Source organism: Populus trichocarpa, chromosome 11 (genome assembly GCF_000002775.5).
Source record: "Populus trichocarpa isolate Nisqually-1 chromosome 11, P.trichocarpa_v4.1, whole genome shotgun sequence".
Lineage (NCBI taxonomy): Eukaryota > Viridiplantae > Streptophyta > Magnoliopsida > Malpighiales > Salicaceae > Populus > Populus trichocarpa.
This window is the reverse complement of record NC_037295.2, coordinates 17,805,944-17,819,542: the sequence shown is the minus strand read 5'-3', so window position 1 is coordinate 17,819,542 and position 13,599 is coordinate 17,805,944. Positions and strand designations below refer to the sequence as shown.

At 33.7% G+C, this 13,599-nt stretch overlaps 1 protein-coding gene and 1 pseudogene across 1 annotated transcript; both read left to right on the top strand.

The window, feature by feature from the left end:
• Positions 1–3,114: 3,114 nt before the first annotated feature.
• Positions 3,115–5,641, top strand: LOC18103456 (subtilisin-like protease SBT3.3; annotated as a pseudogene).
• A 984-nt stretch (positions 5,642–6,625) lies between these two features.
• LOC7455026 (protein DMR6-LIKE OXYGENASE 2) lies at positions 6,626–13,599 on the top strand. Its single transcript, XM_002317626.4, has 4 exons — positions 6,626–6,875; positions 7,974–8,221; positions 8,398–8,725; positions 13,203–13,599. Exons 1-4 carry the CDS (start codon positions 6,705–6,707, stop codon positions 13,458–13,460), a joined length of 1,005 nt encoding a protein of 334 aa, XP_002317662.2. The 5' UTR covers positions 6,626–6,704; the 3' UTR covers positions 13,461–13,599.

Genomic DNA, 13,599 nt, shown 5'->3' with positions numbered 1-13,599 from the left:
CAACGATCAAATACAAAATTATACTTGTTTTTTACAAGACACAAGTTATTTTGGTTTGATGATACCTCTTTTTTAAACTTAAACTTATCTATATGGTCTATAAATGTTTTTCCTAGATTTTTCACCTGATCCAATTATAACATATCCATATCCAATTGTTCATATTCTCCCGCACTACCTGCTAGCATAAGTTGTTGGCATGTATGTCTCACGAGATACTAATGCCATTCATACTTGAGATAAATGACTCGAACTCGATTATTTGATTCCAAATGGTATGATAATACAGAAATCCATATGGTTACTATGTTTTACCTGTATATTATAGTTAAACTCCATATTTTACACTAATACTGCAGCAAAGAGGCTGCTGTCAAGTCAATGGTTTATAGTTTACATGCATGATTTTTATGTGTTAGAGAATAATATAAATCATATCTTAAAATTTCATATAACAATTTAATTTTTTAGATGATATAGTTTTTTAACATGATATCAAAGTCTTGATAACTAAACGATTAAGAGTTTGAATCTCACCACCCTCATTTTCTTTTCTAATTAAAATATATTTATAGCACAGGATAGTATATGTATCTATGCAAGTTTCAAGTCTGAAAAACATTTACTTAAAAGGGTGTATTAAAAAATAAAATAAATTATATTTTAAGATCTCACCTAATAGTTTAAACTTTTAAGTTGAAATAGTTTTTTACATTCTAGATTTGCAGCTATGATTGCAAGTAATTAATTTCGCTGTGTTTTTTTTCTTTTACCTTAATGTGCAACTAATTAACCCTTAAAAGAGTGTCATGCTCAATTGTATTCCAAAGCAAGACTAGTAATTATTATCACTATTGATTAACATTTGTGACTTTAGAGTTACCTGGAGTTGTTCATGTTATTCGCAATCAGCTTCATCCGCCGCAAAAAACTAGAAGTTGGGACTATCTTGGCCTCTCCACTCATCCTCCCACTAATCTTCTACCTAAAGCAAACAGGGTGATGGAATTAATACCTGTTTCTTTGACTCAGGTTTTTTTCCCTCTCAATCTCCATAACTAGGCACACATATGGATGCATTAAGAAAAAAAAGGTTTTAATGGTCTCGAAATTGTGACAGGAGTATGGCCAGACTAAAAGTATTCGACGACGAAGGTTATGGATCAATTCCAACATTTTGGAAAGGTCACTATGATTCAAGAAAACTCTTTAATGCCACAAAAAAATTGTAACAGGAAAGTAATAGGAGCCAAGTGGTTCATTGATGGTTTCCTAGCTGAATCATTATTAGTGTTATCATCATCATCATAAATTTCTATTAACATTATGACATTTTTTTATGCAATTAACATAGACACTTGTTATATGTGCACAGATCTCCTACAGTAAAAACAAGTCCTTCAAAAACTTTTATGGGGAATCCTGTAGCAACCAAGGTTTCTGACTTTTCCTCTAGAGGACCTAGTTCCTTTGCTCCAGCCATTTTGAAATTTTTTGTGCTTCACTTGGTGCAAGGGGAAAATCCAAGTTATTTTTCTAATTGAAACTTAATCTAAAATCATTTAACATCCTTGTAAGACCCAAATTTTTTACTCGAACTCAATCTCAAGTCAGCCCAAACCTAACCTAAGTTAACCTAGTTATATATGGAAAAGTTGCAAGAGAATTGTTTTTCTTTCTTCTAATTCTTGTGGCTGTCGTAACCCTCCTCTCATCAAACGAAAGATTCTAGTTTTTGATCTTGAATTCTAGGTTGAAGAAAGGTGGAAGTAACAACTGAGTGTTTCTCTCCTATTTTATTTTTGGGTTGTTTATGGAAGGATGAATGAAGAAGTTAGGGTTTCGTTATGATTTTGATATATGGATGATTTAAGGGATTTAATTTACGTATAAGGATGTTAGTTGGACTGAAACGAACTGAGTTAATGTCTGGATTATGAGTTTGTTGTAGAATAGAATGTCTATTATTTTTGGGTTCTGCAGATTTTTGACTGGCAGGTCGGGATTCTGGAAATCCCGACTAACCGGTCGACTGGCTGGGCTTAACCGATCGACCGATTCACATGTTACAGCCGGTCGACCGATTGGTTTGTGTAATGGTTGACTGGTTGGTTAATCTGATCGACCGGTTGACCCTACAATGACAGTTAATTAGGTTTGTTAGGTTCGATCAATTTGAGTTATGTTCAGAATGGATTGAGTGAATCAATTCAACTTTATTATTATGATTTGGTCTCTAAGTTTAGGATCTTAATCTTTTATGTTATGTTGCTTTGAGTTGCTTTTTATGTGTTTTCCGTATCCGTTATAGGTTCTGTTGATGTTTCTCCTAACGAATCTTAAAAATCTCTGGTTTTGCATTTGTTTATCTTTTTGCTTTGTTTTCCGAGCGAGTGAGATAATTTTTATTATACAGCACATATAAATATATATAATGGTATTAAATGATGAGTAAACTATGATTATTGATTATATAAGCATGATTGATCTGTTGCCCTTCTTTATACTCATCATTTATTGTTTGATATAAACATGGTCCATATAACCCTTATGTTTGTTCTGATATGACCATGCTTGCATTGTCAATTATTGTTATTGAACCATAAACCCCCTTTGCATATGATATTTATTTGTTTGGAAACTTACGATTCTTATTACCTTATCACACCGTTGTTAGAAACTCCAAACTAATGGAAGATAGTTAGTTACTCCATGTTAATAGAGAGTAATTAGTTTTATATGCATACGATATTTTGTTTTTTAGTGGCGAGTACGATATCAGTATTGTACGGATTTGCCAAGAGAGAGTAGTTTTGTTCTTAGACTTTTGTTAGTCCGAAAAAAAAAATTCTTAGCAGCCTCTATCATTTTACTTTTCAAAGTAAGATGATAGATGAATTTATTCTCTCCTCAACAAATGAAAGGTCAAGAAGCCTCTATATTTCAACCTTTTTTAATTTGTTTTGTAATCCATATTCTGTCACACATTTCACATAGTAGATAACAAGATTTTCTTGCACGAATTTGTTATTGCAAGGTGAGTTGCAGTATACATCATGAAATCATGCCAATTCTAGAGAGTACATTTACCATCGCCCCTTTTAATTTAGATACATGATGCACACTCTTTCCATGAGAAATAAGAGTAGAACAGCTCCAATTTTAGTGCTACTTGTCATTTTGTTAGTTCCCAATGGCTGGAACAACTTACTTGCATCAGCAGAAGCCATGAAGATAGTAAGTCCTGCCAGAAAATATCCTCTTCCCCTTAAGCAAAACATTCTTGACATATATCTTAAAATCATCTTACAGGTTCACATAGTTTATATGGGTGAGAAGTATCATAATGATCTCAAGCTCGTCACCGATTCTCATCTGGACTTGCTAGCATCAGTTGTTGGCAGGTATGCCTCATCAACAATTTTTTTTTTTTTTTTAGTTTTGGATTTGACTATTATCTAGTAGATGTGATTCAAGCAAAGAGTAATAAGCAAATTCTTCTGGAGGCAATGAAACAAATCCTGTTTGTGCCTGACACAACATGGAATAGATTGGCCTATGACCTCACTCGGTCCAAAGGCTTTATAAGCTCAACGAGTTTAGTGCTGGGATCCTTATGGTTTATGCTATTAAATTCAAGACCCACCTTGACTTCTCTATCAGAAGTGGTATTGGGGTATCAAAGTTTTAGGTACAATTAATATGTTAAGAGTTTTGTGTAAAACAGCAGAAGATTGAAGCATCCTTGCTGTTATGTTTTTCCTTTTCTCTTGAAATTTTTTTTGTTGGAACCTGACAGAGTTATTGCTACAAGTAAAGCCATTCTGGTTACATATTTTTTTTTGCTCTCAAGAGAATAAAAAACGCTGCTGCTTCTATTTGTTAATTGCATGTATTACACATATGATGCAGTACGAAGGCTGCTGTCGTTCAATGATTTACAGTTACAGGCATGGTTTCTCAGGGTTCGCAGCTAAGATCACAGAGGCTCAAGCACAAAAAATTGCGGGTACCAAGTATTAAAGTGATTTATTCCTCAGCTATAGCTAATAATTACTAACAGAATAAATGGCATGGTGCATTATATGCTTAAATCTTTTCTATCAATTGTCATTACATTGACTGCTTTTGACCCTTCAGAGCTACCTGGAGTTGTTCATGTTACACGCAGTCAGCTTCATGTGGTGCAAACAACTAGAAGTTGGGACTACCTTGGCCTCTCTACTCAGTCACCCTCTAATCTTCTACATAAAGCTAACAAGGGTGAGGGAATCATCATTGGTATCTTGGACACAGGTATTTATCTCTCTTAAATATTACACTGGTACACAAAAATGTGTGCAAGCAAGGAAGTTTTAACAGTCTTGAAATGCTAACAGGAATATGGCCAGAGTCAAAAGTATTTGATGATGAAGGGTTTGGACCAATTCCGGCCCTCTGGAAGGGTCATTGTGAATCAGGACAGCTATTTAATGGCACAACAGATTGTAACAAGAAACTAACAGGAGCAAAGTGGTTTATTGATGGTTTTCAAGCTGAAAACATAAGGCCATTCAACACCACTGAAAACCCTGATTATCTATCCCCTAGAGATGTTAATGGACATGGAACCCATGTATCTTCCATTTCTGCTGGCTCTTTTGTGAGTAATGCAAGCTACAAGGGATTTGGAAAAGGTGTTGTAACTTGTAAGAGGTGCAGCACCTCGGGCTCACATAGCTATGTATAAGGTTGGGTGGAATGTGGGGGGCTCAGGAAAAGTCTCGTCTGCTGATATATTGAGAGCTTTTGATGAAGCAATCCATGATGGAGTTGACTTGCTGTCGCTTTCTATTGCTGGTGATATTCCTTTATTTCAGATGTCGACGAGAGCAATGGGATTGCCATAGGTGCATTCCATGCCGTTGCCAAAGGCATTCCTGTTATTTGTGCAGCTGGTAATACTGTAACTGGACCTTCTGCTCAGACAGTACAGAACACAGCACCCTGGATTATAACTGTGGCAGCTACTACCACTGATCGGTCCTTTCCGACACCCCTAACACTTGGGAATAACATAACCATACAAGTACGTTTTATGATGTGTTGCAGCTAGTATACTTCGATAGTATGATCTTCAGATCATTCGATATGTGTGATTAGTGTGTAGAAAATTTCAGAGGCAAATTACAAAGCCGCAGAACCTGGTCTTGTTTTTGACATGGGCACAAATGACTACATACATTACCTCTGTGCTGTGGGTTATAATAACTCATCTATCTCTCTTGTTGTAGGAAAAGTAACAACTTGTCCAAGTACCAAACCCTCTATTTTGGATCTGAATCTACCTTCCATTACCATTCCAAACCTGAGCATGCCAGTGGTCCTGACAAGAACTGTCAAAAACGTTGGTCCTGTCAACTCCATATACAAATCCTTGATTGACCCTCCTTTTGGTATTTCTATATCTGTCAGACCTAAATATTTGGCTTTCAACTCAACCATCAAGGCAACCTCCTTCAAGGTTACTGTCTCCACCAACCACAGAGTGAACACCGGATACTTTTTTGGAAGCTTGACCTGGACAGATGGTGTACATGCTGTGACAAGTCCCATATCTGTAAGAACACAGATTATACAGTCCTACTCGGATGATAAGTGAAGAACTAGCCTTCCAAGGAAAGAAGTCTATAAGTTTTATGGCATTATCCTTTAAACAATATGGTGTTTTTCTTTTTTTACCACAAGCACACAAACTTATTCAAATATATAATTTGTTCATCTAATTCTGATGCTAGATTTTTCCAGTCTACATTCAGCTTTAGTCCTCTTCAGCTTTATTTGTTGATATGTGCGTAATACCACAAGCTTCTTCAGAATGCTTCAAAAACAGTACTAAAAATTAAAATGTGGGATGCTATGAACAGACTAAATTAAAGGATGGATTTCAAATGTTTCCTTTATTTTATGACAGATGACTACTCAAGTGACCTCCGAGTCTGTGGATATGACAATTTGTTTCTTAACTGGCAAAACAAGCAACATTATGCAATGTAAAGTCGTATACGATATATGCGATTCTCAAAGACATATAATAGTTTAAAAATAAATAAATACTAGTCTCAATCTCAATGTCAAATTTGAAAAATCCTTCCATAATCACAAGAAAAATCATGAATGGCTGCCTCTCAACTCTGCATGCTGAGTCTCGTTTGACCCTCCATTTTGCATAACTGTAGCTGCCACACCTAAGATACTGGTCTCAACTCTACCACCATAAGAAAAATCTTCTACTGTCTATAAAAGTCAGAGAAGTTATAGTCTTCCCGAATGAAAAATGCTAGATTTCATGCTCAATTATCACTGTGGTGTCAAGTTGGACCAAACTTGACAGCTGAAATTACCCTGATACTAGCAGACATTATAATCCTTTATTATTATCTTTTTCTTGCAAGGAATGATAACCATAGTCTAATGCTAGTCCTTTTTATTCCATAGGTAACAATTTTTGGTTCGCAACATTTCACTAGCACTACCACTGGCAACAATGGGAATCAATAAAAGCAGAAAAGCAAATTGGAGATAGTGGGTTGGGAATTGATTCTGAGCTTTAACCATAACTACATATAGCATATATAATAACAGTTCTGAGCAAACACACCATCGAACCTACAAGAGATAGATTTAAGAGAAGTGTGCCATCAATTTAGTTGTAGCCACTAGCCATGTCTGCCATGGAGTCTCAACTTGCTGACGATGAACTAGCTGCATCTGGGGGGGCCGAGATATCAGATGGCTTCATCTCTCTCATTGACATGGAGGAACTTCAAGGTCCTCGCCGCTCTGAGATTGTCCAACAAATTGGCCATGCATGCCAACACTATGGTTTCTTTCTGGTACTGTTTTATTTTTGGTAGTGATCTATAAATTTTGCATGTATTGGCAGTAATCTCCAATTTCTATTGTATAATGATTGTACTTCTTAACGTTAATTAGTGTTTGATCTTTATTAAATTAATTGTAAATGTTTAAACATGGTTAAATTGATTGTTGTTAAAAATTGTAGTAGTAATAATTAGCAGCAAGCTGCATGCATATAATAATAATAATAATAATAATTAGAAGCATAAAAACAGGTTCACCTGCTGGATCGGACTACTTGGTTTAATAATATTGTCTTAAAGTATTGTTTATGTCAAAATAATCCATGAACTATAATATTTTATCATGCACTCCCTTAAACTCTTAAGAGGAAAATTTTGACTCGCCACCATTTTACATATTCCGGCCATCCAAAATCTCCACTTTCACCTATGAAATCATGTCCTCAACATTTAAACATCACTTTAAGTTCCAATCATGATCATTCAACTTGATGTTTTAAAACACATACCAAATTTTGATTTTAAATCTTGAGTTTTTGGGAGTTTAATTTAACTTGAGTTTGACATAGTTTTTAAGGGTTAAATAATGTTACATAAGTAATTTTGGAATAAAAAATGGTTGAAAATGTAACAAGAATGGTAGGATGTGAAGAAATTTGTCCAGAAATTGCTAAATATTATCATTGTGGAAGTGTTTTTAAATATTATTCTTCCCCCGAAGAAAAATAAATTGCTATTAACAACAATATTGATTTCTCTTTTCTAGTTAAAATCACATCATAGTTATTAAATTTGATCTAAAATAAAATTTAAGTTAAGATTAAAATAACGTCGTTTTAAAAAAAATAATTAAAAAAGCAATGAATTTTTAATTGGCTTGATTAGGTTGCAAGTCAACCTAAGCTTTTAACTGAAATATTAATTTCTCATCCTATAAATTGTGAAATCCAGCTTGGGCTAAGCTCTAGGTTGAGCCCCTAAACAGCCATGGTTAAAATTTACTTTTGTTTGTTTAGATTAAAGTCCCTTTTGTTGTTTTAGGGTTACTATAAATTGTAGTGGTAATTGTATATGCTAAGAATCTTGTTCTAACATGTCATGCTGTGTCAGGTGAAGAACCATGGAATTTCAGAGACGAATATGAACAATATATTGGGGACAACAAGCAAATTCTTCAAACTTCCAGAACAAGAAAAATTGAAGTTCTGCACTAATGACCCTAACAAAAGCATCAAGCTTTTTATGGGTTTTAAAGATGAGATCCAAAATGTCTTTGTCGCGAGGGAATCCTTAAGATTTAGCACTTACCCTTTTGAAGATTATGTGAATGAATGGCCTGCAAATCCTCCTTCATTGAGGTAAATAAATATGGCTTATACTATATGATTATATATAGTATTTTTCAATTTTTATTTATTTATAAGGTGAAAATATTAGCAAATGAAATGAGAATAAATAAAATGGTACAAAGAGAATAAAATTTGTTTTTCATTTTTAATTAGATCTCAATTTGAAATAATTTGGTTGTTGACAGGAAGGATGTTATGGAGTATTGTACAAGTGTTAAAAGGGTGGAATTTGCACTTCTTGAGGCAATGTCTGAGAGCTTAGGATTGGAAAAAGATTATCTAGACAAGATGTTATACAACCATGGACAAAAAATATCAATGAACTATTACCCAATTTGTCAAGAACAAGATCTAGAGTTTACTCGTGGAGTGAGACATCATACAGACCCAACTATAATCACTATTCTGCTGCAAGACAATGTGCCTGGATTTAAGGTTCTCAACAATGGCAAATGGGTGGACGTTGGTCATATCCCAAACACTTTGGTTATTCATGTTGGAGACCTACTACAGGTGATTCACTTTATATATAAAGTAATGCTGAACATAATATATATATATATATATATATGAGGAAAAAAAAACTTTAAGATACACATGAATCATCATATTGATGAAACCTATAAATTGATCCCGTTTTGAGATCATATATATTATTGGAGATTTTTCTGGTCATAGTTTTTTAATATTTAACAGTAGTCTTTGATGAGTCCTAAAATTCAAGATACTTAGGAATAAGATTGACGTGTTAGATAATTGGTTGATCTTTTAGTTTAAGCAATCTGATTCATTCTCTGTAGTCAAGGTATCTAGTAACTTGATATGGAAAGCCTAAAGGGTTGGTAACTGGTAGTAGGTGAAGTCTGGTAAGTTAGGTGATCGGTAGCTGTGGTAGTAGCAAGTAGTGCTTGTAAAAGATCCCCTTTGATAGATGTGGGGATTTTCCGATGGTAAAGTCATTAACTTTATAGAGAGAAAAAATGCAATAATATTCTATAGAGAGATACTCTGAAAATATATATATATATGCAGTAGAAAATGAAGAGATTGTGAACTCTTGACTTGAAGGATTCATGATATATTTGTAACTCATGAATCTTATCTTTTTGTGGAGAGGAGGGGATGAAGTGTAATTTCATTCTTGTGATATTTTGAGTTGTATTCTACTCAAAATAATACTTATTGGATCAGTATGAAATACCGAGGGACCCGCATGGGGTCCTTGAAAAATCTTGAACAAGTGTTGGGCACGAGCCCATTAGAGGTGAGAAATGGGTTCAAACGCGTTACCTCGACCCAAGCATGTTAGGCCTGAGGTGTGCTCCTGAGCTTGAGCCCAAAGGGGTGTAGAGGTGCACTGTCACACTAGATGTGACAGCATGCCTAACAGGGTGTGAGCCCTGCATGGGCTCGAGCCCAAGCTCTTTAGGTCTTGGGCTCAGGTTACCACGCCCGAGCCCACTCTCCTTAAGCACCCTGCTATACATCGGGCTCAGGCTACCAAGCCTAAGCCCAAGGGGTGTTTTTGTTGGGCCTATTTTATGGCTCTATTTTGTTATTACTTATTTTGGGGCCCTATATAAACAAAAAAAAAATCTTAGAAAAAGGGAAAATACAAAATACAAAAAAATCAAAAAATGTTGGAAAAAAATAAAAAAATATATCAGTGAGAAGAATATACCAGAATGTCCAGGAAATGACCGAAGACTAGTTCAAAAAGATCAAATATTCAAGATTAAAAAAAAATTGACAGTGTATTTTCGACTGATGAAGGTCTTATTAGCAAAGAAAATTCTATTTGAGGAGGAAAATTCAAAATTGGATGTTTAAGTACTCAAATCGAATTTTTCAAGGTTTATTTGAATTTATTAAAGGATTAATTGCAAGAAAAAAGTTATTTTAAAGTCAATTTAGGCTTAAATTGGAATAAATTAAAGTCTGGGGTTCAAATTATAATTTTTAAGAGTTAATTTGGTCAAATCAGGGGCTTAATTGTATAAATATTGAAGTTTAATGGGCAATCAGGGATTTGATTGAAGAAATCCAAAACCAAGAATCAAACTAAAAAAGGCGTGTGAATATAGGGGCTTAAATTGACTATTTCAGAGACCAAATTGAAGAAATTTAAAATTTGTTAGTCAATTAAAGGTCAAAGTGTACAAATTCAGAACCAATGACCAAAATGAAAAAGGCGACCAACTTAAAGGATGATAATTGAGTTTGGCGGGGATTAAATTTCATGCAATTAAAAGTTTGTGTGTCATTTAAGGGTGCATATGCAACAATTGGAAGAACATGGAATAAGTTGAAACCTTGTCATATCCCAAATTAAAAACCCTAATTTATGGGGTTTAACCTAGACGATGCGTCGTTCAGCCTCTATTCATTTTCTTCCTTGATAGTTCAAGATGATCAAATGGAAGAGGAACATTCTCTCTACAACCCTATTTCCATGAAATTAGATGTTTACATCCCAATCTTTCCATGAAAGTCCCCAACATCTTGTCATTGATCAACCATCACTCAATTTTCAGATTTTAGGTTGATTAGGTCGTCACCTTTGAATGAATAAATATGGAGTTGCATACCTTCAAATTAATTAAACATGGATCCAAATGAAAGGTATGCACCCCCTCTACCACATCCAGGTGGTCTCAGGTGACGATGACGTCAGAATTGCTCTGATGAAACCTCAAAAGTGGGCAACTCAGTTAGCCCCGAAAACATAATTATCACGCAAAACACAATTTGGTTTTCGTGTGTTCAAATACAAAGGCTCTTCAATAGGTCCTTATCAAGAGTTCACAACACTCTTCTCAAGATCAAGAGGTCAGAGATGAACTCAAGACCTCCCAAAACCTTATAAATACCCCCTCAAGATCAAGATGGGGCTGGATAAAAAAAGAGGGAAAGAAAAATGGATAAGAAAAAGAGAGAATAATATCAATAAGAAATAGAAGGGTAGAGGTCCAAGAGCAAAAACAAAAAGCTTTGTAAGCTGTGAGAGGCAATTCTTTCCAAACAAAAGCCAAGAGAGAGTAATTGCTCTAAGTATACATTGTAGATCCAAAAGTAAGTCCTTTGTGGCATGCTTTTTTTGTTTTTATTATTTGTTTTGTTTTATGTTTTTAGTTTCAAGCATAAAAAAAAGTTTTGAATGTTTAATAATCAATATTGCATTCATTTTTTTGTTATTTTGATTTATATTTAATGATGTTATTTTAAAGTTTTCTTTATGTTTTTAATGTATTAAAGTTGTTGTTTAAGTTATCCTTTTGATATATAAATGTTGTTTTAGCTTTGGTTTAGTTTAAATTATGCATGTTAAAGCAAAGATGTTTATCGTTAGTTTGTTCAGCTTGTTCATGCATGAAAACAGGTTCAGAAAACTAATTTTGAATCAATGTTGCTTGAAAATGTAGGCTATTTTAAGTTGTTAGTTTCTAGATTTGGTATCCCATATTTCATTTTGATTGTTTTATGTTTTTTGTTAGTTTTTTAGATTCAAACATGTTTGTGCATGATATTATGACTTGTTGGGATAAAGAAAGCATACTTCAGAGGCCAAAAATGTCCATTTTTAGGCTTAATAGCAGCTGCCTTATGGGTGGGTTTTTGGCAATGTTCTTCATGTTCTTGAGAAGAAAATAGCCTTAGCCCCTTGGTTCAGACCAATTTTGATCCATTTTTTTGCACAGAACCCTTCCTTATGCATGATTAACTAATATATAGTGTTTATTTACACTAAAAACCAATGTTTATAATGATTTTTTATCCTAAGGTTTTAGTTTTGAACTAAAACTCATTTTGGCCAAATCGTGATGATTTAATGAAAATCAAAGTAAATGAACCCCTAATTATTGATCCTTCAATGATTTGCAACCTTTATGTCTTTTTTATTTCATGAAATATGGTCTAGATTTGAGTTCACATTGCTAGGTTTTGTTTCGAGTATTCTTCGTGTTCTTTATTTTTTTGTGTTTGATCCGTTCTGTTCAAGAATTTTTAATTTTTTGTGCCTTTTGATAGTTTAATTTGTTTTTTGCTTTAGTTTTGTTTTTAGGTTGTTTTTTGAGTTAAACTAGAATTTTTAGTTTGGTTTATGGTCGAATCAAAACTTTAAGGTTGACTCGGTCGGGTTGGGTAAAAAAATAAAAAATATATTTTCTTTTTTTCTTGCATATGGCTAAAAATCCTAAAATTATTTAAGAATTTTTTTAAAAAAGAAAAATGTAAAATACTTTGACATGTTTTAAAAAAAATATTGCATGGATTTTAGAACAAGTTTGTAAATTTCCAAAGGATTTTGGCCTACATTTCAAAAATATCAAAATTTTATTTTTGTTTCTTTTAATAAGCGGGATTATGAACTTATACGTAAAATATATTTCTGATATTAAATAAAAAGACAGTTTATTTTTGTTGGCATTAGAACTGTTAGCTTTTTAATCTAATAAGATAAAGATCTCGTTACTGATGATAACTTTTGTTAAACCTTAAACAGACTAATGATTAGAAAATACAACTTTTCTTAATTTATATCAGATAAATAAATAATACAGTTTACTTCAGGTAAGACGTATTAAAGGTTTTAATCCCTTCCCTTTACGCAATTAGTCTCCTTTCCTAGACTCTGAGATCAGTTAAGGTTTATAATGACCAAAATATTAGGTAGCAACTCTTATTTCTTTTTCTATTGATAAAGGACAAGAATTCATTGTTCTTTTCTCCCATATCATTCCCGACTATCTCGATCCGGGAGGATGATCGCCATGACGCCGTAGACGTGCGACACATTTTGGAGGGTTTTTTGGTCCATTTTATTTGGATCCATCACTCTTATAAATGTCTTTTATTAATGTTAAAATTATATATACAAGCCAAAAGGGAATGTAAAAAAAAAAAAAAATTTATTAATCAGAATGAATGAAAACATAATTTTCTTTGTCAATATATATACACTAACTATATGCTTCTTCTTCTTTATCAGGTAATTAGTAATTACCGTTACAAGAGTTTGCACCACCAAGTTTTTATTAATTGTGAGAGAGAGCGTGTATCTGTTGCAAGCTATTGCTATCCATCATCCGATACCACAATTGGGCCTGCTATGGAATTGATAGACAATGATCATCCAGCAATCTACAGAAATTTTACGTATACAGAATTTTATGAAGAAATGTGGCGAGCTGTAGTGCAGCATGCAACTGACAAGCGTTTGGACACCTTCAAGTCTTCTGTTGCCTGATCGTTCTTTCTGCTTTGTTCCTTCTTTTGAGTTGTTTAGGATGGGATATAATAAGGGGGGGAAATGGCTGCTTTTGGCTCCTTGCTATATTGTTTGGTGAAATGAAACACATAATAATAAGTTGATGAATTTCAGAGTA